Source organism: Spea bombifrons, chromosome 5 (genome assembly GCF_027358695.1).
Source record: "Spea bombifrons isolate aSpeBom1 chromosome 5, aSpeBom1.2.pri, whole genome shotgun sequence".
In the NCBI taxonomy this organism is placed as follows: domain Eukaryota; kingdom Metazoa; phylum Chordata; class Amphibia; order Anura; family Pelobatidae; genus Spea; species Spea bombifrons.
The window spans coordinates 47315854-47341346 of record NC_071091.1 but is presented as its reverse complement, the minus strand read 5'-3'; the positions used below and the strand labels follow the sequence as shown (position 1 = coordinate 47341346).

Sequence of the window (25493 nt, the reverse complement as noted above, 5' to 3'; positions counted from 1 at the left end):
TGCACTTTTCAATCTTCTGTGGGCTATTTATATTTATAATCTTCAAAAAATGTTTTACATAATTTTGAACTTGTTGATTATGATATAATGGGTTTGGTCATATTTGCCTCTCCCTTCAGGTGCCAATGGAATTTATGGATCACGATTTACCACTAATAATGTTGTTTGTGCTGTCATATTTTTTCAGAATGTATAAATTAGGGATATTGCTAGATTATTTTTTAGGATTCATTTTTATAAATGTACATATTGATTATATTTGATTAATTTGATGTTTTATATAATCATATCTATGTACTTATTAATATATAGCATTTATTGTTTTGTTTTACATGTATTTATATAGCCGATATTGATAGATTTCACAGTTTCATATGTAGATGCTCTTTCGTAAAAACCTTTTTTATGTGCCCCTTTAGTGTGTTGTGGTGGGTGGAACTCGGGGATCCTGGGAGGATCTGTTGTTCCAGCTGATTGATGCCCAAAATGTATGTGTTGGGGAATGTAAATATTTTTATTGTTTCTATTCACTTGTCCATATGGGATTGTTGTTGTTTTCACTTTTGGGCAGCATTTGTATAGGGTTATTATTAATAATATTTGTGTTAATTTTATTTTTCACTTTATTTCTTGCGGTTTTAAATATTTTTAAATATTGTTCTAGAAGAGAGCAGTACACCATAGCTAGAAATGGGGAGCAGCCAAGTGTGCTTCTGTAAATTGATTGACACGCAAATTGTTTGATGTGTTACAGCCAGAAACAAGCTGTCTATCAATAACAGGTTAACATAATCCAACATTTTACAAAAGACACTGTTGCTATTGATGCCAGGAATTGTTGTACAGTGCTATGAAAAAGTGTTTGCCCCTTCCCAATTTCTTGTATTTTAGCATATTTGTCACACTTAAATGTTTCAGATTATAACACTAAGCCAAAGACAACCCAAGTAAAAAAATAATTAAAAAAAATATATATTATATATATATACCGTATTTGCTCGATTATAAGACGACCCCCCAAAATCTGAATATTAACTTAGGAAAAAAAGAAAAAGCCTGAATATAAGACGACCCTAAAGGAAAAAAGTTTTACCAGTAAATGTTAATTCATGTAAACTATTTTTTTTAATAAAAGCTATGATTGAGAAAAATATTTTTTTTTGTTTTTATTTCTTGTATTTTCCAACCTGTCCCCCAGTTACGCACATCTGCCCCCAGGCTTGCCACACCAATATGGCACTGTGGCCCATGATATGCCTTTTAACCCTCTATATGCCACTGTGCCCCATGGTATGCCTTTTGACCCCCTATGTGCCACTCTGCCTCCAGAAATGCCTTATACCCCTATATCCCATTCTGGCATTTAGGGGGTTAAAATGCATATTATGGGGCAGAGTGGCATATAGGGAGGTATAAGGCATTCCAGGAGGCAGAGTGGCATTAAGGGAGTTAAAAGGCATTATATAGAGCACTCTGCCTCCAGAAATGCCTTATACCCCTATATGCCACTCTGGCATTTAGGGGGTTAAAAGGCATATTATGGGGCAGAGTGGCATATAGGGAGGTATAAGGCATTTCAGGAGGCAGAGTGCTCTATTAAATGCCCCCTTAACGCCACTCTGCCTCCTGAAATGCCTTATACCTCCCTATATGCCACTCTGCCCCATAATATGCCTTTTAACCCCCTAAGTGCCAGAGTGGCATATAGGGGTATAAGGCATTCCAGAAATGCCCTACACACACACACACACACACTTACTTACCGGTGCTTCCAATTTCCTGCTGTGTTGCCGGGGCAGCGGGTTGACGTCTCATTCCGCGGCAGCCGGAAGGAGGTGGAGTTGGCAGCGGGGGTTTGTATGCGTCCGTCGCAAATACCTTCCCCGGCTGTCAGAGATCAGAGTTCCCCGGTGCAGCGGTGCGGGGGATCTGGATCTTAGTCTCATAATCAGACCTCTATTTGAGGTCTGATTAGAAGACGACCCCGATTATAAGACGAGGGGTATTTTTCAGAGCATTTGCTCTGAAAAAAACCTCGTCTTATAATCGAGCAAATACGGTATATATAAAAATATATAATCGATTTTAAATGGATTTCATGTATAGAAGAAAACATGTTAACTCTACCTTATGTGAAAAAATAAGTTCCCCCTTGGTTACAAAATCACCCAACCAAATTTAATTGAAAATTAGGTTAAATGTCACTATACTCATGTATGATTATTGCCAGGCCTGTTGAAACTAAAGTTTAATTAAACAGAACCCGTCAGGCAAAGTGATATTGACAAAAAAAGGTATCAAAAAGCAGCACATGATGCCACAATCTAAAGAAACTCAAGAACAGATGAGAAACAAAGTAACTGATATCTATCAGTCTGGAAATGGTTACAAAAGCCATTTCCAAGACTACGGAACGTCAGCAAACCACATCTACAAATGGAGAAATGTGAGGAACCATTCCAAGAGTGGCAGGCCTGCCAAAATTTATTCTAGAGCGAATAGACAACTCAGCGAGGAGGTCACAAAAGAACTCTGACTAACATGTAAAGAACCACAGATCTTACTTGCCTCTGTTAAGGTCGGGATTATAAAATTCTAAAGTATGGCACAGGCCAAGCTACAGCCCTGTATATTAGTCAATCTTAAATTCACTACTAACAGTGGGCAGAGAAATGGGTACAAAATCGTATACTTTTGTGAAGTAGGTTTGGTATCTGTGACTGATATTGAAGCTACAGGCAAAGCACACATCTTTTAAAAATTAGATCCTTAGAAATCCAAAAAAGGGTCTGTAGCAAGACATGCAGAGAAGAAAATCAATCTGGAGTCCAAGGACATACAGGAACCAGTTCTGGAACACTGGAGTAAAGTGGTCACAGTGTGAGGGGTTTTTATAGTGCTGCAGGTATCTAATCCTCCCCTGTGTTGAACAAGCTCCTCACTGGATTGGTTGCCAGAGAGGAGTGATTCCACAGCACCTGGTTCACTGTTTATGTGATGCTGATGTCCGGGCAACACTTGGAAGTCTTCCCTTGGGTATGCTGAAACTTTAGGCCGTGGTTTTGGGTAGTGTGACGGCCCGGGGTTAAATAATGCCGTGTTTGATCAAGTACCTTTGAATAATGTATCCCCTTCTATATATGTGTGCTGTGTTATCTATGCTCCGTTCCCCTTCCCATCCAACCCCATCCGCGGGGCTATAGCACCCAAGCCAGCTGTCCTGCGGTCAGTCCCGGGGGAAGCTTCAAACTACTGCCGCTCGGGGTCCCTTCGACCAATCACATCGCTTTTTGGACCAGATGTTCCTGAACCCTGATAGCCGCTGCTCCTTCGGGACCCCCCCGAGAACGACGACCAAAGTATACAGACATTGCGGGGCTCGGTGGCCTAAGCGTGGCGCCGGAGTGTCTGGGCAGAGAGGGAAGATGTGTCCTGATTTATGGCCTTTTTGTCACCTAACCTGTATATAAGCCTGTGTGTTTCCCAATAAAGAGTGTTACTTCCCTGGAACATTAGTTTCGTCTAATGCTTCAGGTGCCTGCTGGATCACTAGTTGTCCTTGTCAGGACAACTACGGCACTGTACTCCGCTACGCCTCGGCGGGCTGGGGTGCCGTGAAGCTAGAGTCACACTCCACCTTGTGAGCCCTGTTTCGCTAGCCCTTTTGGACTAAAGAAGGATTCCCCCCCCATTTTTGAAGCACAAATGGAAATAGTTTCATTGTTTTTGGTATTTTTGGATTCTGGATCAACAGCAAGGCTGAACTTGGTGGACATGTGTCTTTTTCAACCTAAACTATGTTACTATGTTAGATAACTCAATTTCATACTACTCACATCATCACATAAAATTAGCTAAAAATCTACAACTTGAGTGACAGGTGTATGGACATACAGCTTATGCTTTTTAATTTACCCTAATGTAACATCAACACACAAATTCTTATAAATTCAAAGTAAAAAAAGTAGATAAACAATGTACCTATCTTTGCTGTTGTTGCCCAATCCTGTAATTCTAATGTACACTCGTCATCTGGAGATCCTGGAGATGTTGACTGATGTTCCAAAAACTCTGCTATTGCAGCTCTTGCCAAATCTTTAACTGGATTTAATGCATTTGTCAAAGTTGTAATATCTTCTTTCTTCACTCTTAAAAAAAGGGTGTCCATCTCAAGGATGTTAGATCGAAGTTGCTAGTACAATGAAAAACAAAAAAAAAAACATAACCATTATACAGATATATAATATGGAAATAATGTGCCTTGGAAAAGGGGACTTTTTTTGCTATGGCTTAGAAAAAGCAGGGCCTAACAAAAATTAAATATCCTTTACCTGGAGAAAACTCCTTCTTGGATTTACGAATGTTTTATTTTCTTTAAGGGGGGATAATTTCATGAGACTGACCCACCGATACATTAAGCTAAGGCATCACAAACTCAAACACGCTGACTACTTTTAATCACACAGACACTGTGTGACATGCTGACTGTTCTCAACTAAAAGCACATCCCTAAATCACTCTCAGCCACACAGATCAGCCTCATATACCCCAAATCAGCTTGCTCCTTTCTCGGATCAGGAAGTACCTTCTCCCATTCAGTGTAAGCGGACACTCTACCTGCTGAGCACCCTCCTCCTGGGTATTAGATTGATCTAACACTATTGATCTTCTCACTGCATGTTTGCCTTTAAGCTGCTGAAGTTATTATTATTAGATGTCAAATTAGAAATGAAAAAAAATAAAGGTATAAAAGAAGCACTCAAAAGAGGCTGTTAGTGATCTACCACTAGATGAAGATAGTTTGAACAGTACAGTGTTTAAAAAGCACAGTAACCTATCAACATGTTTTCACTCATGGTACAAGAGTCCAAGTCTTGAGAGGTGGAATATATTTTAGTAGGGGTTTCAGTCAGTCTTGTATGCGAAAAACAGGGAAAAGTAATCTGTAACGTAGACCCATAGCTCCACCGTAGAGATCTTTCTTGCCGCTGAAAGCTCAATTGCTCAAGGGATTAACCCTTCATATCCCCCCCCAAGCACTAGCTGAGATTTAGTGTAGGGTGCAAACAGAACTTAGTTTATTGAAGACAGCACAGCTATTTATAAACAACACATGATAGGATTAGGGGTATAATCTCAGCAACCAGACAGTCCGGCGTCACCAGTCCCGGTCCTAAAGGTTGGTAATAAAACCAGGGTTCCCAAACAAGCTCCCTATCTGTAACCACAACCAAGTGTTACCCACCACAAGCTTAATGTAACCTCAAAAGAGCGACGTGGTGGGACAAAGGGTGTCTGTGGTGGCACAGCCCCAATTGCCGCCGTACAGTTCCATAAATTTGCAGCTAGGTCCCAGTAAGGCGCATCAAGTGTTTTCTGGCTTGTAGAATCCCCATAGCTGGCTAGTTCATGGGATTTCCCCCCCCCAATGAGAAGGGCTGGACTGGCCCACCGGGATACCGGTGGGCTGGCCGATCCGTGGGAAACCAACATTCAAAATAGCCGCCGATCGGGATTGTAAACTGCAGTCGTGCAGCAGCCGGGCCACCTCCTCCATCCCCTAATGAAATTAAAGGGGCTGGCGTGCATGCACCGCGCCGCCCAATGGCCGTGCCTCAGCACTTCCCATGTCTAAAACGGGGTGGGACGAAGAGCTGAGGCTGGCGCGGTGCATGCACGCTGGCCGCTTTAAATTTAATAAACGCCAGCCTCCACCCGCTGCCCCCACCAGACACCGGGAGTCAGAAGCAGTGGTAAGTCGGGGGGGGGTATATGGGGGCATAAGGCTTTTCTCGAGGCAGAGTGCCCCATTATATGCCTTTTAAACACCCTTTATGCCGCTCTGCCTCCAGAAATGCCTCTTAACCCCCTATACGCCACTCTGCCTCCAGAAATGCCTTTTAACCCCCCTATATGCCACTATGTCCCATGATATGCCTTTTAACCCTCTTTATGCCACTCTGCCTCCAGAAATGCCTTTTAACTCCCTATATGCCACTATGTCCCATGATATGCCTTTTAACCCCCTTTGTGCCACTCTGCCTCCAGAAATGCCTCTTAACCCCCTATATGCCACTCTGCCTCCAAAAATGGAACTTTTTCATCTAAAGATTTTTGCAGTAGCGAATCTGGCATTTTAATAAAAATAATGTGATAAAAAGAATGTTTGATAGTTATATGTATGGCAAATAGTGTGACTCGGGTATGTATAAGGGGTACGTGAGGGTATAAGAGCTCGACCGCAAGATAAACTATATAGGGCTGGTCTCCAAATGTTTCCAGGGCTGCTTTTCATTCCTGGGGGCAGGTAAGTTGAGGGCAGGAACACAAGTCTGAGCATGGAAAGTGCACTGTTCTAAGGTTAACAAGTGTAGTAGCTTCAGCTGGTACCTAAATAACGCTGTGCAGCTCTATTTAAGCTACTGAGATTTTCTGCTGCTGACCAGAGACACAGAGAGTCTACATGAAGCTGAGCCTTAGGGGCGAGACAAGTATTTGGGTAAACAAGGACTGGGTAAACAAGGACCATTTCCCATACTCTCTTCCCATGCTTTAGGAATTACCTTGAGAAGCAATGAGGGAGGGGGGAAATGTGCAAGGGTGTTGCAAATGAGTCCATAGAAGGGAGAAGGCATCCATCTTCTAAGCCCCCTGCGACAATGTTTTGAAGATGAAAAGAGAAAGCTTGGTCAAAACTGGGGAGGTGAAGAGGTCCACTGCTTTTGGATGCAGGCAAGAAGTAATCAACATAAAACTTGCTCTATTGAGAGCTACCTTTGAGAGTAAAATTGTCCAGCGAGAAAGCCTGTCTGCCATCTCTTTTTTTTTTCCCTGGAACATACTCAGATGAGAGGATGATATCCTGGCTCAATGCCAATGAGAAAGAGTCTCTTGACAAAGTGTATGGACCTTGTTTCCCATGTCTTTTATATAAAAACCATAGCCCTGTTGTACATCCTGATGGATGCAAATGAGGGGAACTCTGTATCTATCAAACCTGAGAGAGCAATGGTACACTTTGTGTATTTTTGTTAGATACAAAATAATATCAAGCATTGACACGTATAAAAAATATTTCTTTTTACAACATTTTGACAGATGGTCAAAGAGAAAATCAAAATATTGCATTAAGACATCAAACTCACCTGTACTGTGCGTCCTGCATTAATTTGTTCTTTATGCAACAGACCCCATGATCTACTTCTTCGATACTGAATAACAGTAATGAGAAGGAAAAAAAAAAAAACAGTGTTATCCCCACAGGATGCAGGTATTTTTACATTTGTGCATGACAGCATTGTGGTGACATAAGTATTGTTGTCAATGTTTTAGCCAGTTGAACTCTTCCTGTATTACATGTCTTTTGATATGTTAACAAGGGCACACCTACAGTGATTCAATATGCTTGTTGAATGAAAAATCTTAGTTCAGTTTCTCTCTGCCCACCATCCTGCATGGATGGGGTAATCGGTGGTGTGCTGGGTTATGTTGGAGCTTTAGGTTGCAGGTTAGTCTTGGAAAGTGTTGCATTGTATGTTGGGCTGTCACTCATTTATTGTATGTTACTGTGTTTTTGTCTCTTATTAAATATCTGTTAAAGTAGACGAACCTTTGTGAGAGATATTTTTATATTTGGTTTAAACACCACAGCATTATCAACATTTCTGATATAATCCTTGTTCAACCGTAACTTCCCACTTTCTCATTCAGTGTTCCCACACATATTTTACTTTTTTTCCAGAATGGTTTGTTTTTAAACCACACCATCTTTGTAACCCATCATTTAGTATGGAAACAAATATTTTTTTAAAAGAAACACTAGGCAACTAGGCATTGTTTGACAGTTATAAATTGTACACAGCTATGCACGTGAGATATAAAAAGTCAAAATATAGTCTTACCCGTCCTGAATTTAGATACACCGCATATGATTAGGATTTTAATTTAGTTTGGCATTTATAGGGCAAATATTTACATTTTTCAAAATTGTAATGTTTTCAAATATGGTATTCTGAAACTTTAACTTCAATAGCGCTCACAGATTCCCTCACCTGCAAAGTACAGCATAATGTAGGTGAGTTTATCACACGTAGGGAGATGTGTTTAGCTGGGGTGTAAAGAATGGTGCAGATGGAAATGGAGGGATTATTCAGAATCCCACGCAATTGCAAAAGGGGCAAGATGAGCATTAACATGCATATGATGGCTGGAGTGTCCCTTTAACCAACTTTTAGATCCAACTTTGACATACCCTAAATAGGCAAACTGAAGTTAGTCAGGTATTGGAAAGGAGTGATTTTGTTTCAGAGGTCATACTAACAGGTAGTAATAAATAAGAAATCATAAATTATGTTTATTTAATAGTTTTGTGAAAAATAACATCCTGATACAGTGTAACATACACAACATGCTGTATGTTTAGTTATTACTTTTAAAGGAATAGAAAAATCTCATAGCACATACAATAAAAATACATTTAAATCAACAGACTTTCTGTAAAACTGACCTTTTCAATATTTAACTGATGACTTCTTAATCTGTCCAGATCTGTTGGAATAGCTACTTTAATAAATTTCTGAACAGCAGGTTCAAGGCGGCGGTATGGCACTTTCTCTTCATTTGTCAGCATTCTGGATTGCATAGAAGAAAGAATCAAAAATAAATAAATAACGTTTTAAACAGTTGAAAGAAATTATGATTATAGGTCACTCTCAGAGCAATACCTTTACTAGTTGGTTGCATTACACTCTTTGCATGCTTGGCTTTATGCTGTGGGAGGGATTAAAGCAATAATTGTGATTCAATTTAAGCAACATCAGCACAAGCACTGTGCGCCAGGTACTTCATAAAATGGGTTTCCATGGCTGGGTGTACAAGTTGAACCTCAATACACACAAAGCTGTAATACTGGTGAAGGAGGGATAATGGTCTGGGGTTGTTTTTCAGGGTTTTTGCTAGGCCTCTTAATTCCACTGAAGGGTAATATCAATACTATAGCATACAAAATAAATTTTGGACAATTGCAAGCTTCCTACTGTAAGCTTCCCTTTCATCGTCCAGCATTACTATGACCCTGAGCACAAAGCAAGATCCATAAAGACATGGTTTGATGAGTTAGGTGTGCAGGAGCTAGAATAGCTTGCACTGAGCCTTTACGTCAAGTTAACACCTTTGGGATGAATTTGAATGCTGACTGTGAACCAGTCCTTCTTATCCAACATCAGTGCCTGACCACACAAATGCTCTTTTGACTGAATGGGCACAAATTCCACATAAATCGGTGATATAGGACAAACTGGTAAAACTGAAAAGGGATCAACATTTAAGACAGATAAATTACTGACCAGTGTGTTTGTTATCTGTGGTGTCAAAATTATTTCAATGCTTACAAAGAGATAAAATTCAGGAATACATTTTAGTCCTACAATATCATTAGTAGAAGTCAACACAGTTTTATGAAGGACAGCTCATGACAGACTAACTTAATTGCGTTTTATGAAGAGATGAGTCAAAATGCAGATCAGGTTGTTCCAGTTGTTTGCGATTTATTTAGATGTTACTAAAGACATTTCCATAAAAGGGTACTGTACAAACTGAAAGAGAATGTTCTTTGGCTTCCATACCTTTATGAAGAAGACACTCAGACCTACCTTTCAACACTCTCTCTCCTTCTCTCTATGATTTGGTCACTAAATCCCTTGCCTCTGTTTCGAGCTAGAAACAGAGAATCCCTCCTATGAAGCTATTTAAAGCAATTCCCATTCCTATACCCTACCTGAGTTCCTCCTCACTCATCTCTAACTACAAATCTACCCGGTACATACCTTATTATCTATGTCCTCTGTTTTAATTTCTACCTCTCATGCATGCATGCATGCATGCATACAAGGCTTCTCTAGGGCTGCCTCCATCCTTTGAAAGGGTCTTCCATAGCTTATTCCACTATCCCCATGTCTCTAATTCCTCAAGACTGATTTCTTCTGGGATTAACCCACCCACCACTTGTGTGGTTGGTACATCTGGGACATTGGCACATTTACATCTTGTGTAATAAACTCCTTCTAAACTGTAAAATCATCTTTTGTTTCAGTACGTCCAAATTGTAATGTCATGTATTTTACAGCACCATGGAAAAAGCTGGATTAATTTTTGGCCCCTGGAGGAATCACACAAGAAGCACCCCTTCTCTGGATTTCCTTTATTCAATTTCCTTTGTTAGATTTCCTGGACCTTTATTCAATTTTTTTCTGCCTCCTGCAGTCTTTTTTTCCTTCATTTCTATTCTTTCACCCCTCTTTGGCAATTTCTTCTACACCTCACTTGCCGACAACTTTTCCTCACTTTTTATCTGTTTTTCCTTTATATTGCTTATATATATTCTGTCCTTCCCCCAGATATTGTGTTACAGGATTTGATCTAATTACTTCCTTCCTGTGATATTTGTCTTGCCCCTTTTCTTACTTATATATATATATATATATAGTTTGTGTGTTTGGTTCAAATAAAGTAGTTCCTATTTTACCTCACGACTAGTCCTGCCTTGTTATTGTGGTAAACCTCGGTGCTGCCCTTATCAGGGAGGTAGACTGCTGTATTGCTATACTTCCGTATACTAGAGTGCTGCCGAGGTTCCTGAGAGGCTGTATTTCCTGCTGTCGTCGGCAATATTTCAACCTGACGATCCAAGTCTTGTATGTCCGGTGACTATGGGCAGAAGGAAGCAACGTCTGGCAGGTGTACCCAGTCGGGGTACGGGTCGTTCCCGTCACATTGCTTATCTGTCTCCTATTAGTCCTCCACATACATATGAACTCTTATACACACCCGTATACAATGGCAAGAAAAGATAAGCGAACCTTTTTGGAATTACCTGGTTTTCTGCATTAATTTGTGATCTGATCTACAAAAGCTACGAGTATAAAAAACACAATGTGTTATCATAATTAACAATGATAATCTTTTATGTCTTAATTGGAGACCAACAGCTTCCTTCCTGGTGTCCTGCCATGGACTCCATGTCTGTTTAATGTCTGGCATTTGGTAGACACAGAGTTGTTATCCAGTTTCAATGATTCCTTCAAGCCGTTATTCTAGCGTTATTTTTTTTACCCAATTGAGCATTCTACTTTGTGCCCACTTCAAGGGAAAGTAGTAAATTGTCTCCATTTAAAAGCAATTTAACAGTGGATTGCTAAACACGTAAACTCTCTAGGGTTACTTTGTAACCCTTTCCAGCTTTACGCAAATCATCAATTTTTTTTTTATTAAATAATAAAACATGAATGAACAATAATACAAACAGTAGAAATTCTTTAAATAGCATAAAAATATGTCTATAATCTGTCTGTAATATAGTTAAACATCGTAACATTTGATAATACAAAATTTAGCTAGGTCGAGATATTTCACATATCTCGTAACCTAACATAACAAAACAGTCATACCTCACCCACACACACAAAAGAGCTCGAATCTTAATTAGTTTATTATAAATTGCCATAGTAAATTGGATATTTATCTGTCCAGGGCTTCCAGATTGAGTTAAATTTGTGTAATCTCTGATGTGCTTGATGATATCCATGTTCCATTAAACATTGAGATTTTAATTGATTAATCACCTTCTCTATGTTAATGCTTATTGTTTGTTGCCAATTTCTTGCTAGGATTATCTTCATAGCCAAAAAACCCTGTATCACCAAAGCTCTTTGGTTAAAAAATATATTAACCAAATTCAAGTGAATGAGTGCTTTTTCTGGAGATGGTGAGATATCTTTTTTAATAAAATCCGAAATTAACAAACACTTCGTACCAAGTTTGTACGATTTTACTACAATCCCACCAAATATGTGAAAATGTTCCTTGTGCTAAATTACATCTCCAACATATAGGAGATGAGCTCTGTTTAATCTTGGCTACTCTAACAGGGATCAAATACCATAAGAGCAAAATTTTAAGATGTAATTCTGACATGTTTAAGCAATGAGAGACTCTATTTATTTCTATTGAACTGTTTATCCATTGTTTTTGATCTACTTGAATATCCAGATCTTGTTGCCAAGAGGTCCAAGCTTTAATACATAATGGGGTATCGATTTCTTCCATTATAAGATAACATCTCTTCAAGCATTTTGTAACAATCTCTCGAGAAAACAATTCATTGAACTGTATGATTGAGTCCTCTGCGTATAGATGTTTGCTTAGATAATACTTAATCCTTACTAAAGTAAAGGACTCAGAGTTTGTTAAGTTGAACTCCTCAAGAATTTGATTGAATGATTTCATCTAATTTTCAATCATTATATCTTTAATTCTTTTATTTCTAAAGTTATTCCATTTCCTGAGATTCAAATGGGAGATATTATTCTGTAATGTTTCTAACGGCGCTGATGGAATAATTTTATTTCTCATCCCTATTCGATGTTTAACCCCTTGATGACAATTGCCGGTCCAGGCACGTCACCGAAAATCAAGTTGATAACGACAATTGACATGCCAGGACCGGCACGTCTTTAAACGGGTGCAGAAAGCGAACTATTTTCGCTTTCTGCACCGAAACGGCGTTGCTGTAATGCCTCGACCTCGAGGCATTCAGCAATGAAATGATCGGCACAAAGGGGCCATCTCTGGCCCCTCCCCGGGGCGTCAACATCCACCATACTTTGTATGGCGGCGGACGCCCGTTTTAAAAGAGTTTAGGAGGCGATCAACGATCGCCTCCTAAACTTAAATGGTGTCGCTGGAATGCCTCGATCAGGAGGCATCCAGCGACACCAAACACTTACCTCTTGATGGACTGTGACCGCTCCGGAGAGCGGTCACAGCCGCCGCTGCAGGTGATCTTCGCCATCAAGCAAGATGGCGGCCGCCCTGTAAAAAAAACAATAAAGACTAAAAAGTTCGCTAGACGGTCTCCAGACCCTCTAGAGAACTCTGGCTCCACTTGCTGGTTGAATACAGGTACTGCATTCAACCATGCAAGTCAATGGAGCTCAGCTTTCTAATCACAGTGTGATTAGTAAAAATAAATTAAAAATAAAATAAAATTAATATTAATTAGAAAAAAATAGTAAAAAAACAGTAAAATGTAAAAATAATTTCCCACTGATGTCACTATCAGGGGAACCTTCAAGTTGAAAAAAAAATGTAAAAAAAAAATGTAAAAAAGGCAAAAAAAAAATTATATATATATATATATTATATATATATATATATATATATATATATATATATATATATATATATATATATATATATATATATATATATATATATATATATATATATATATATATTTGCGAGCAAGTCCTAAAATTAGCATATTAGCTTAAAACAATTCTCGCATGGAAAGAGTTAAAATACTGGCATATTAAATGCCCATGGGGTGTCTACTTTTAAAAAATGTATGATTTGATGGGGTAAATTGAATTGGCCGGGTTCAACAAGGTCCCAATTAACACGGGGGGGAAGGATGGCCACACATCTAATTTCCAATTAGAAAAATGCACACGTACCAAATGTGGCCTTTTAGTTCCCCCAAAAAATGACAAACCGATGCATGTGGGGTATCACTGTACTCAGGAGATGCTGCTGAACACATATTGGGGTGTCGTGTGACAGTGCCATATACCAGGAGCTGTAAATTCATACATAAAGTAGGTGTGTGTGGGAAAAATACACACACAAAAATACTACTGCAAACTTTGAAACAATGCTGGTGGTAAAATGTGTGCATGCAAAGAGTTAAAATACCAGCATTTAAAATACCCTGTGGTGTGTAGTTTTCAAAAATATATGGTTTTGCTGGGCACACTGAAATGGCCCGGCTCAAAGATGTACCAAATAGGGCATGGGCAGTGGATCCCCAAATGCCAAAGTTCAACATTGAAAAGTGTGCATGCCCCAAATGTGGCCCTTTTGCCCCCAAACAGCCAGGCAAAACCATTCATGTGGGGTATCACTGCGCTCAGGAGATGTTGCTGAACACATATTGGGGTGTTTTGTGATAGTGACATATACGGGAACTTTTTAATTCATACCTGAAGTAAAATGTGTGTGACAAAACAAATGCAAAAAATGACTACCATAAAGTTTGACAAAGACTGGTGGTAGATATGGTGCATGGAAAGAGTTAAAATACTAGCATTTGAAATACCCTGGGGCGTCTAGTTTTCAAAAATATATGGGTTTATTGGGCACACTGAAATGGCCCGGCTCAAAGATGTATCAAATAGGGCATGGGCAGTGGATCCCCAAATGCCAAAGTTCAACATTGAAAAATGTGCATGCCCCAAATGTGGCCCTTTTGCCCCCAAACAGCCAGGCAAAATCATTCATGTGAGGTATCGCTGTACTCAGGAGATGTTGCTGAACACATATTGGGAAGTAAAATGTGTGTGAAAAAACAAATGCAAAAAAATTACTACCATAAAGTTTGACAAAGGCTGATGGTAGAATAAGTGCTTGGAAAGGGTTAAAATACTAGCATTTGGAATACCCTGGGCTGTCTAGTTTTCAAAAATATATGACTTGATGGGGTAAATTGCATTGGCCAGGTTCAAAGATACCCGAAATGGCACATGGGGGGAAGAATTACCAGATTTGGAAAAAATGGCTTTGAAATAGCAAAACGCTACCTGTACTTATTGCCCCATAATGTGTAGAAAAAAGCAAAAAAACATAAAAACATTGGGTATTTCTAAACTCAGGACAAATAGTAGAATCTATTTAGCAGGTTTTTTTATTACCTTTTATAGATAAGTAAAAGATTTTTCAACTAAAAGTTAGAAAGTCATTTTTTTCTAAATGTTTCACCATATTTTATACTTTTAATAGTAAATAATACGATACAATCAAAACAATGTCATCTAAAGAAAGCCCTTCTTGTCCTGAAGAAAACAATATATAATGTGTGTGGGTTCAGTAAACGGGAAAGTAGAAAATTACAGCTAAACACGAGCAGCGCAGAAATGTTAAAACGGCCATTGTCACGAAGGGTGCAAAAAGTAAAATCAGCCTTTGTCACGAAGGGGTTAAGAGAATGCCAAAATATCATTGAACTTTTAATAGAAATGGGAAGAGATTCCGAAATTTTGTGAAATCTATCATGATGCAATAATAAACATTCTAAATTCGGCATTCCTATTAGTTCTTGTTCTATACGAAACCAATCTTCACTGGTACTCTGCTTGTATTGGATCTTTAATGTATGTAGAAGATAAATTTCTCAATATTTTTTTTGAAATGTTTGTATCCAATGTTCCGGGAGCTTAATAGGGATCATTCTTAACATATAAAGCCATTTGGGGATTATATATATTTATTCTGCCTAACCATGACACGAAGAGTCCCTTCCATGGCAAATCATCAATTCTTGATTGTAGGTCTTCTGAGATTTATTTTTGTGAGGTATGGTTCAAATTAGCAGATGCTTCTAGAGGATGTCAAAACCAAAAGCATCTAAAGCACACCTCCAATTCCATTTCATTGATTAGGACTCTTAACTCAAACTAGCTTTTGTTCAAATATGTTTTCCAAGCCACATACCATGTGAATGTTTTGGGCACAAAGAACAAAGTTATTAGTTAAAACAGATCGTCTTTGTTCATTATTGAATGTTAGCTGAAGATCGTAGAATATTTTGAAACACGTTTATATATAAATGCTTGTAACTTAGTTTTTCTTGCCACTGTATAGTATTAGGTTAGTTTGGTGGGTGGCATGAGGGAAATGGGAGGCAGGTTAGGAAGGGAAAAAAAGTGTAAAGTGGAATGCTTCTACAGCACAGAAGAGTCAGATGTCCCTGACAAAGCCACTCTGACAGTGTCAGATATTGGGCTAATATCTATCATGTCAGATGATGTTGATGACCACATTCCACCTCCTAAAACGAGGTGCATGGAACCTGTCCCTGACCAATGTTGGGTACCACCAAATATGTTGAAACCTGAAATCCTATTTATTGCAACTGCTGGCACCACATGTTATTGATGCCAGTGAGCCAATTTTGTCAAAATTTGCTCCCCCCCAGTTCTATTTTTTGAGCTGCGAACATCTCAAACTAACATTTATGCTGCCCAGTGTCTTGCAGCTGACCAAGGGAGCAGATGTCTAACTTGGCACCCCACAGACCCCTACAAAATTAGGAAATGACGGGCCTTTGACCTAACTATGGGCATTATAATAATTTAACTTTAAATGACCAACTGCAGAAAATAAGGCCCATTATCCCTCCCCCAATACATTTTCAGAAACATACACACCGTAGCAGAATGTCCCATATAACGAGTCCCTTGTTCTTTTCAAGGAGAGAGTGCATTTGAAGCAGCATATCACATAAATGTACGGCATAAAGTTATACAATATAAAATCCACTGTCTTCCCTAGGCCACAATGATGTTGCCAAAACATGGTACAGAAAGGTTGCCATCTACCTGACTCAGGCTGGCATGTTCTACGCATAAGTGCTGTACAACAAAATGTGTGTTACGGTCAGGACACGAGCTGGATCCAACAATGCAGGTAAGCATAGCTTAGAGAAAGTCCCGCAACAGCAGGCAGCAAGGTCAAAACAAAAACAATCCGAGGTCAGGGCAGGTAGATCAGGTGCAAAAACGGTAAACAGGTCCGGGTTCGTAGGCAGACAGAGAAGATTCGTGGTCGTTTAAACAGGCAAGAGGTCGGTACACAAGGCAGAGATAAAGCAGAACGAGAAATAGCACACCCACAGCTAAATAACGCTTAGAACTGGCAAATACATGGAAAACAAATGGGGTTTAAATAGGAAAAAGGCACTCACTTCATAGGCCGCGCCGTTGAGTGCGTCGGATGCAATCAGATGGGTCGCGTCTGGCATCTCTACTAGACCGCGCGTCACCGCCGTGGTCCCGGCGCGCGTGCGTGGAGGGCGCGTCGATGTGCCCGCAGCGTGGGCGGGCGCGCGTGACCCGGCGGCGACGGGCGTGCGGGATGGAGGTGGGGCTGCCGGCGCCCGATGAGCCGGCGTGAGCGGCCGGAGAGAGAGCCGCGGCAGAGCGCGTGACAGCATGAAACTGGAAAGACCTATACTTTCTTGGAGTTTCAATTAATTATAGCGATGCACCGAAAAGAAAACGCTGGACCAAAACTGAATATTCAGGATTCACTTGGCCGAAACCGAAAATGATTTTTTTTTTTTTAAACTAACAAACTTTTATTTAACCGATCTTAAGTTTACACGTAAAAATGACAAGAACCAAACGTCATGGGCGTTTAAGTTAAGCAGATAATTTAATATGTTCTTATGTGACACACCAAATGTTCTATATAATATATTAGTGTTTTTCACTTGGCTTTTTGTGGCCAGGAGCATGCCTTGTATTTGTCACTGCTTTGTCATTAATCCCCCCTTTTATATTTTTGCCCCTTGTGTATTAATGCCCCAGCCAGGCCCCCCTTTTGCTTTTGTGTTCTGCCCCACAAGCTTGTGTATTGCATACCTTTGTGCATTAATGCCACCACACCCATGTGCATTGATTCATTTGTTGTCTTCAGCCAACCCTCCTCCCTTGTGTATTGATGCCACCCCTTTTATATCGGTTAATGTGATGCCAAGACCGCTTTATTTAGCGGGCAAAGTGGGCATTTACCCAGGGCCCACTAACCTTCGGGGGCCCACTGGCAGTCATACTGCCAGTTTGGGGCTAGGGTGACCGCAATGGGACTTTAAGTCCTGGGCAGCCTCAATGAGAAGTCTGAGTGAAGGAGGTCTCAGCCAATCAGGGGAGACTTCTCAACTCTCCTGATTGCCTGAGAGTTCAGAAGCCTCTTCTGATGACTTCCTCCTTCACACCAACTCAGATTAAGCTGCAGCAAGCACCAGGAATGTTTGACTATGTGTGTGACTGTGTTTGTCAGTTTGTCACAGTGTTTGTGTGACTGTGTTTGTGTGACTATGTGTGTAATGTCTGGTAATAGAGGAGTTAATTATCTGAATCTACTCATGGTATTAGAGGGGTTAACATTCTATAGCTACTCATGTCTGTAATGAGTATGTATACTATTACCGTAGTGCTCGATTATAAGACAAGGTTTTTTTCAGAGCAGTCTTATCAGTCTTATAATCGGGGTCGTCTTATAATCAGACCTCAAATAGGTCTGACTATGAGACGACTAAGATCCACATCTGCAGGGGACCTGGATCCTCCTGTTTCCCCCGCCCCACTTACCGGTGCTTCGGAGTCCCCGGTGTGCAGCCGGAAGGAGGTGTGGCTAGCAGCAGGGTTTGTCTGCGTCCATCGCGCAGACCTTCCCCGGCTGTCAGAGATCAGAGTTCCCGGTCCCGCAGAATTATGACAGTCGGGGAAGGTCTGCGCGATGGACGCAGACAACCCCCGCTGCTAGCCACACCTCCTTCCGGCTGCAGCGTAAGTTGTCTACGCGAATCGCGTAGACATCTACAAGTTGCCCTGGCTGCATGACAGGGGAGTCAGAAGCACCGGTAAGTTTGGGGGGGGGCAGGGGAGTGTTAAATGGGGGGCATAAGGCATTTCTGGAGGCACTCTGTGAAATGCCTTTTAACCCCCTTAATGCCACTCTGCCTCCAGAAATGCCTTTTAACGCTCAATACGCCACTCTGCCTCCTGAAGTGCCTTAAACCTCCCTATATGCCACTCTGCCCCATAATATGCCTTTTAACCCCCTTAATGTCAGAGTGGCATATAGGGGTATAAGGCCATATCATTGGGCACAGTGGCATTTAGGGTTAAAAGGCATATCATGAGGCACAGTGGCATATAGGGTTAAAAGGCATATCATGGGGCACAGTGGCATATAGGGGGTATAAGGCATTTCTGGGGCAGACGTGCATAACTGGGGGGGGGGGTAGGTTGGAAAATAGAAGGAAATAAAACCAAAATAATTTTTCTCAATCACAGCTTTTATTAAAAAAAAATAGTTTACATGAATAAACATTTACTGGTAAAACTTTTTTCCTATAGGGTCGTCTTATATTAAAGCTTTTTCTTTTTTTCCTAAATTAATATTCAGATTTGGGGGGTCGTCTTATAATCAGGGTCGTCTTATAATCGAGAAATATGGTAAATCTGAAATCAACATGGTTTCCAAAGCTTCTTAATAATTAATATATAATAGTATATGTGAATCAGGGTGTATGTGAGATATGTATTTTATATGTATGGGACGGTGTGCATCAGTGTATAAATATATATAAACCTGTTTGTGTAATCTCATCTGCTTCATAGTGTGTCCCTGAATGGCAGGAAAAAAAATCATCCGCGGCGGCAGGCCGCCGTCCGAGGTAGTGGAATTTGAAGATGGACGCACTTCCAGCGGCCATCTTCCAATATATATATTTTTTTTAATAAATTTTGTTTTTAATTTTATAAATCAACTAATTTTCCCTCAGCCTCTTTTCCAAACTATATCCCCCCATACAGCACCTATCCCCTCCACTACACTACCTATCCCCCCACTGCAGCACCTGTCCCCCCACAGTGGGGGGGCAGTGGCTGTAGTGGGGGGGAACAGGGCTAGTGGGCCCTCCACTACAAGCCCCCTGCCCCCCCACTACAAGCGCCTGTCTGTGTCTGGGTGTCGGTGTGGCAGAGCCTGTCCTGGCATGTGTGTCTGGGTGTCGGTGTGGCAGAGTTCATCCTGGTGTGTGTGTGTTTGGGTGTTGGTATGGCAGAGCCTGTCCTGGTGTGTGTGTTTGGGTGTGGCAGAGCCTGCCCTGGTGTGTGTGTGTGTTTGGGTGTCGTTGTGGCAGAGCCTGTCCTGGTGCGTGTGTGTGTGTGTGTGTGTCGGTGTGGCAGAGACCCTGTCCTGGCGTGCGTGTGTCTGGCTGGCTGTCGGTGTGGCAGAGTTCATCCTGGTGTGTGTGTTTGGGTGTCGTTGTGGCAGAGCCTGTCCTGGTGTGTGTGTTTGGGTGTTGGTATGGCAGAGCCTGTCCTGGTGTGTGTGTGTGTGTGTTTGGGTGTTGGTATGGCAGAGCCTGTCCTGGTAGGTGTGTTTGGGTGTTGGTATGGCAGAGCCTGCCCTGGTATGCGTGTGTGTTTGGGTGTCGTCGTGGCAGAGCCTGTCCTGGTGTGTGTGTGTCTGGGTGTCGGTGTGGCAGAGCCTGTCCTGGCATGCGTGTGTCTGGCTGGCTGTCGTTGTGGCAGTGCCTGTCCTGGTGTATTTGGTTGTCGGTGTGGCAGAGCCTGTCCTGGTGTTTGGGTGTCGTTGTGGCAGTGCCTGTCCTGGTGTATTTGGTTGTCGGTGTGGCAGAGCCTGTCCTGGTGTTTTGTGTTTGGGTGTCGTTGTGGCAGAGCCTGTCCTGGTGTATGTGTGTTTGGGGGTTGGTGTGGCAGAGCCTGTCCTGATGTGTGTGTATTTGGGGGTTGGTGTGGCAGAGTCTGTCCTGGTGTTGTTGTGGGAGACCCTGTCCTGGTGTGTGTGTTGGTCTGAGAGAGCCTGTCCTGGTGTGTGTGTGCGTCTGGGTGTTGGTCTGACAGAGCCTCTCCTGGTGTGTCGGTGTGGCAGAGTCTGTCCTGGTATGTGTGTGTCGGTGCGGCACAGCCTGTCCTGGTGTGTGTGCTTGGGTGGCGTTGTGGGAGAGCCTGTCCTGGCGTGTGTGTCTGGGTGTTGGTCTGACAGTGCCTGTCCTGGTGTGTGGGTTTGGCTTTAGGTGTGGCAGAGCCTGTCCCGGTTTTTGTGTGTGTGTTTGGGTGTTGGTGTGGGAGAGCCTGCCCTGGTATGTGTGTGTGTGTTTGGGTGTCGTCGTGGCAGAGCCTGTCCTGGTGTGTGTGTGTCTGGGTGTCGGTGTGGCAGAGCCTGTCCTGGCGTGCTTGTGTCTGGCTGGCTGTCGTTGTGGCAGTGCCTGTCCTGGTGTATTTGGTTGTCGGTGTGGCAGAGCCTGTCCTGGTGTTTGTGTGTCGTTGTGGCAGAGCCTGTCCTGGTGTATGTGTGTTTGGGGGTTGGTGTGGCAGAGCCTGTCCTGGTGTGTGTGTGTTTGGGGGTTGGTGTGGCAGAGTCTGTCCTGGTGTTGTTGTGGGAGACCCTGTCCTGGTGTGTGTGTCTGGGTGTTGGTCTAAGAGAGCCTGTCCTGGTGTGTGTGTGCGTCTGGGTGTTGGTCTGACAGAGCCTCTCCTGGTGTGTCGGTGTGGCAGAGTCTGTCCTGGTATGTGTGTGTCGGTGCGGCACAGCCTGTCCTGGTGTGTGCTTGGGTGGCGTTGTGGGAGAGCCTGTCCTGACGTGTTGTCTGTCCTGACGTTGTGACTGGGTGTTGGTCTGACAGTGCCTGTCCTGGTGTGTGTTTGGCTTTAGGTGTGGCAGAGCCTGTCCCGGTTTTTGTGTGTGTGTTTGGGTGTCGGTGTGGCAGAGCCTGTCCTGGCGTGTGTGTGTGTGTTTGGGTGATTTTTCATTACATATATATATATATATATATATATATATATATATATATATATAAAATTAGATGATATGATCATATAGGAGAGAAGAAAATTACAGCTAAACACAAGCACAGAAAAAGTGTTAAAACAGCCTTGGTCATAAAGGGTACAAAAAAACAGCCAGGTCCTTAAGGGGTTAAAAAGGTTTTGGTAGCAGTATAAGCTGCTCTGTGTGCCCACTGTGTAGTAGGTGAGAGTAGGTTCTAGGGCTGCAACAACTAATCCAGGGCTCGACAAATCCCAGGCGCCAGGTCGACATAGCGACTGAGAATTCAATGCCACGATCGCTGCATTTTAGGGGTCAATCCCCGTTTTGTACGGGGCTCTGCTGCTGGTGGTCTGCCTGGAAGACCAGCAACAGCAAAAACGAGCCCCCACAAGCCCTTTGATGACTCCTGTAGGCATGGAAGCCTACAGGAGCCATCAAAGAGACTCCTCCCTGCAGTGGCTGGTCTATAGACAGAGGCAGCTTCAGGGACATGGGGAGAGGGACCTTCGGTCTCCACATGAGTGTGGAGACCAGCCCCAACCCTCCCCTGCTGCCTGATTGCTCCATGAGAGCGACAGTGCAGCGTTAACCCCTTCAATGCCACAATTGTGTACGACACATTCGTGGCATTGCAGGGGTTAACATTTGTCCCCACAAGCTTGTGGGGACTAAATATCAGTCAATGCTGTGCTCCAATTGAACATCAGCATTGAAAGAGTTTAAAAAAACAATTTAAAATTAAATAAAAAAAAAATTAAAAAAAAAAGAAACAGCACTGACCTGAAAGTCCAGGGTGCTTCCAGGTCAAATGCTGCGAGTTTAGTAAGTGGACTGACGATGATCAGATCACTCCTGACCAACTGTTAGTTTTAAAAAAATCCTGGCTCCTAACTTTTTTAGCTGGTGCCTAGATTCACAACAAATTTGTCAAAGCCTGAACTAATCGATAATAATCGACAATGAAAAACCTTGCCAACTATCGATTAGTTGAATCGATTTTTATCGATTATAAAATACCCCTCGTTTTATAATCCATTTCATTCAGTGTGAGTCACAGCAGTTACTACTTACAGTCCCTCCCTGCAGTCACACTTACGATTGGCCCTGACCATTTCCTTATAGCGTCCACACTGCTCAGGAACTCATCTAACTGTGAGTATAACATTAATGTTTGGGCTGCTGAGAGTTAGGGGAGGTGGGGGTTAATTTAGGGGCAGTTATGGTTAATGGGGTGTTTAGGGTTAATTTAGGGGCAGTTATGGTCAATGGGGGTGTTTTGGGTTAATTTAGGGGCAGTTATGGTCAATGGGGGTGTTTTGGGTTAATTTAATTAATTTAATAAAGGTTAACTTAAGGTGCAGTCAGAGGTAAAGGGGGGCAAACTAAGGGTAATCTAAATCCTGGGGGCAGTGAAGATTCATCCTGTACTTATTTATAAAAGTATTGTGTCAGTGTGCTGTGAACAAGTCTGTGAATCTATGAGTGCACTATGGGATATCGGGGGGGTTTTGAATCTGATATACACCTTGTAATATGTTATAACTACTGGGAAGAGTATGGAAATATATATATATATATATATATATATATATATATATATTTATATATATATAAGGTATTTCCAAAATAAGGACACCTGCATTGTTACATTTGAGGGAATTTTAAGCCAATGTAGCTAATTTTGTGAGGATTCTGAGAAGAGAATATATGAAGTGAGGGTTTTTTTTTTCTATTATGAAGAAACCCTAGCACTCAAGACGTTTAACAAAGAAAACAGCACACTATTTTGAGACTGTATTGTTAATCTCATACTAATAATACTAAATGGTGGGGGTCCCACTAAGGAGGTGAACACCTATTTTTAGGGGAAAAGATGGTAAGGATTTGGCATGCCTGTCAACTAATTACAGCATTACAGATATACACACATCAAACAAGTTTCAACATATGAAATATATAAACGCTTAGAATTAACAAAAAAGTTAGATAAAAGTTTTTTGTAAGTAATACATTATCCTTGACAAAAAATACCTAATTATAAATGGAAGCCTATAACATGTGGGTTGACAAAACAATAATACCGGGCAACAGCAGTTAACAGGCTATACTGATCAATGTCAATTCAGACAGCACCGCTCAACGAAGACGGCTGTCGCTTGAGTTGAAACATAAACCTAGAGAGGAATTGCGACCAATACCAATGAATTTCAACGAGAGGAGTCCTGCGTACTAACATCGCTAACCGTCAGACACATTGCACGCTCTGTAAAGAAAACGTCTACTTGACGCCATGATTCTTGTCTTTTATAGCGCAAGCTTCAGAACTATACAGCCAGTAAGTAAACTGCGTACACACAAGCATTATACGCATAACTGTATCCATACCATACATTTTAACAGACTCCAGTGAATAACATTCGTACGTACTTTTGTGATATATCTAATCTTACCTCTTAAGAAAAACGGTATCGCCTTCCACTTCCTGTAGAGAAACACACTAGCACTGTCATGTGACTCATTGAATCACGTGATACACATCGCACAGATAAGGGTCCATTAAAAGCGGTATGAGCGGGTAAAATAATACTAGTGATTTCCGAGGTACAGGGGTGATAGTGTATCTGTTGACAAGGAGTTGACTGATCACCTTAAAGTGTTTGAACAGGAGTGGTTCTGAAAAATACATTGCTGGACACGGCTGTAGTAAAATGATTGCTACCCTGCATGATTCTTATCTATCTATCTATCTATCTATCTATCTATCTATCTATCTATCTATATATATATATATATTTATCATATCTTGATAAGGATGGAGTCATTTGGAAAAGGATGTTGAATTTTGCATCTTATTCAAAAAAGTTAGCTTATTATTTAGCCAACTTCATATTTCTAGATAGAGGTCGGCATGGTTTTCATGCAGTTTCTTATTGTTTTTGTTTACTCTGCAATATCAGGCTTCTTGGGGAATCTTCATTGTTGACATAACCCGTTTCCATGTTGCATAATCATCTGTGGATCACCACGCTTGTTGGTAAAACAATGTCAAAATTTGTGTCTTACCGACATTCAGATGTTAAAGTGGTATTTATTATAGTAAACGTAATGTTTGAAAAGCTGTTTCCTTAACCCCTTAAGGACCAGGCTGTTTTTTTACTCGTTGTACCTTTTGGGCAGTGGTGGGATTCAGCCGGTTCGCACCAGTCACTAAACATGGGCCTATGGGACACTGGGGACAGAGTTAATTAATGTTATTAATTAATGGTAATTAAAAGTATGCACTGGTGCTTTTTAGATGATTGCTTGAGATTTTTTTAATGTGACAAATGCAATTGATAAAACATCACTGGAGTCAAGCTATCAGACACTTTCAAATCAGTGGTCATGCCATCAGACGCTTTTTCTTTAGATTAGCAAAAGGTGCATTAGACCTGGAAATGTGATTATAATCATATAATGTTACAATATTTAGTGGATTTATATCTCCCTGCAAAATTAGATACGTTTATTAAACAATTTAAAGGTAAATATCCGCTCATATCTAGCAAATTACCTTTTATTACATTTCTGCATATATGACAAAATTCCACCGTTGGACCAACACATTTACACTGCACATATCTCACACACACACCCCTATATAATATGTTACAATAAGGTGCATTTTTACTGTGGAAATTTAAAGATATAGCACCCCAAATAGCAGTGCAGTACTTGATAAATGTCATATTTCAACATTCTACATGGGGTTAAAAAAAATTCCCCCATTGGACCAATACAGTTACACTGCACATATCTCAAACACAACCCCCTCTATTATTTCTGAGAATATGGTGCATTTTTACAGTGGAAATTTAAAGCTATAGCTCCCCAAATATCATCCCGGTAGACAGCAACTGCCCTTTTTCAACATTCTACAGGGGGTTAAAAAAAATTCCCCCATTGGACCAATACAGTTACACTGCAGATATCTCAAACACATGCCCCTCTATTGTTTCTGAGAATATAGTGCATTTTTACTGTGGAAATTTAAAGATACAGTGCCCCAAATATCAGCCCAATAAATAGCAAATGGG

At 41.2% G+C, this 25493-nt stretch overlaps 1 protein-coding gene across 1 annotated transcript in view; it reads right to left on the bottom strand.

Moving 5' to 3' along the window:
- STX17 (syntaxin 17) overlaps nucleotides 1-23922 on the bottom strand; it is a 54157-nt gene extending 30235 nt beyond the window's left edge. Inside the window, exons 1-4 of the mRNA XM_053466104.1 lie at nucleotides 23868-23922; nucleotides 8507-8630; nucleotides 7146-7211; nucleotides 3982-4192 (exon numbers count right to left, since the gene is read on the bottom strand). Coding sequence (XP_053322079.1) covers nucleotides 3982-4192; nucleotides 7146-7211; nucleotides 8507-8629 — 400 coding nt within the window. The 5' untranslated portion in view covers nucleotide 8630; nucleotides 23868-23922. The remainder of the gene's footprint in view (nucleotides 1-3981; nucleotides 4193-7145; nucleotides 7212-8506; nucleotides 8631-23867) is intronic.
- Between the last annotated feature and the right edge of the window lie 1571 nt (nucleotides 23923-25493).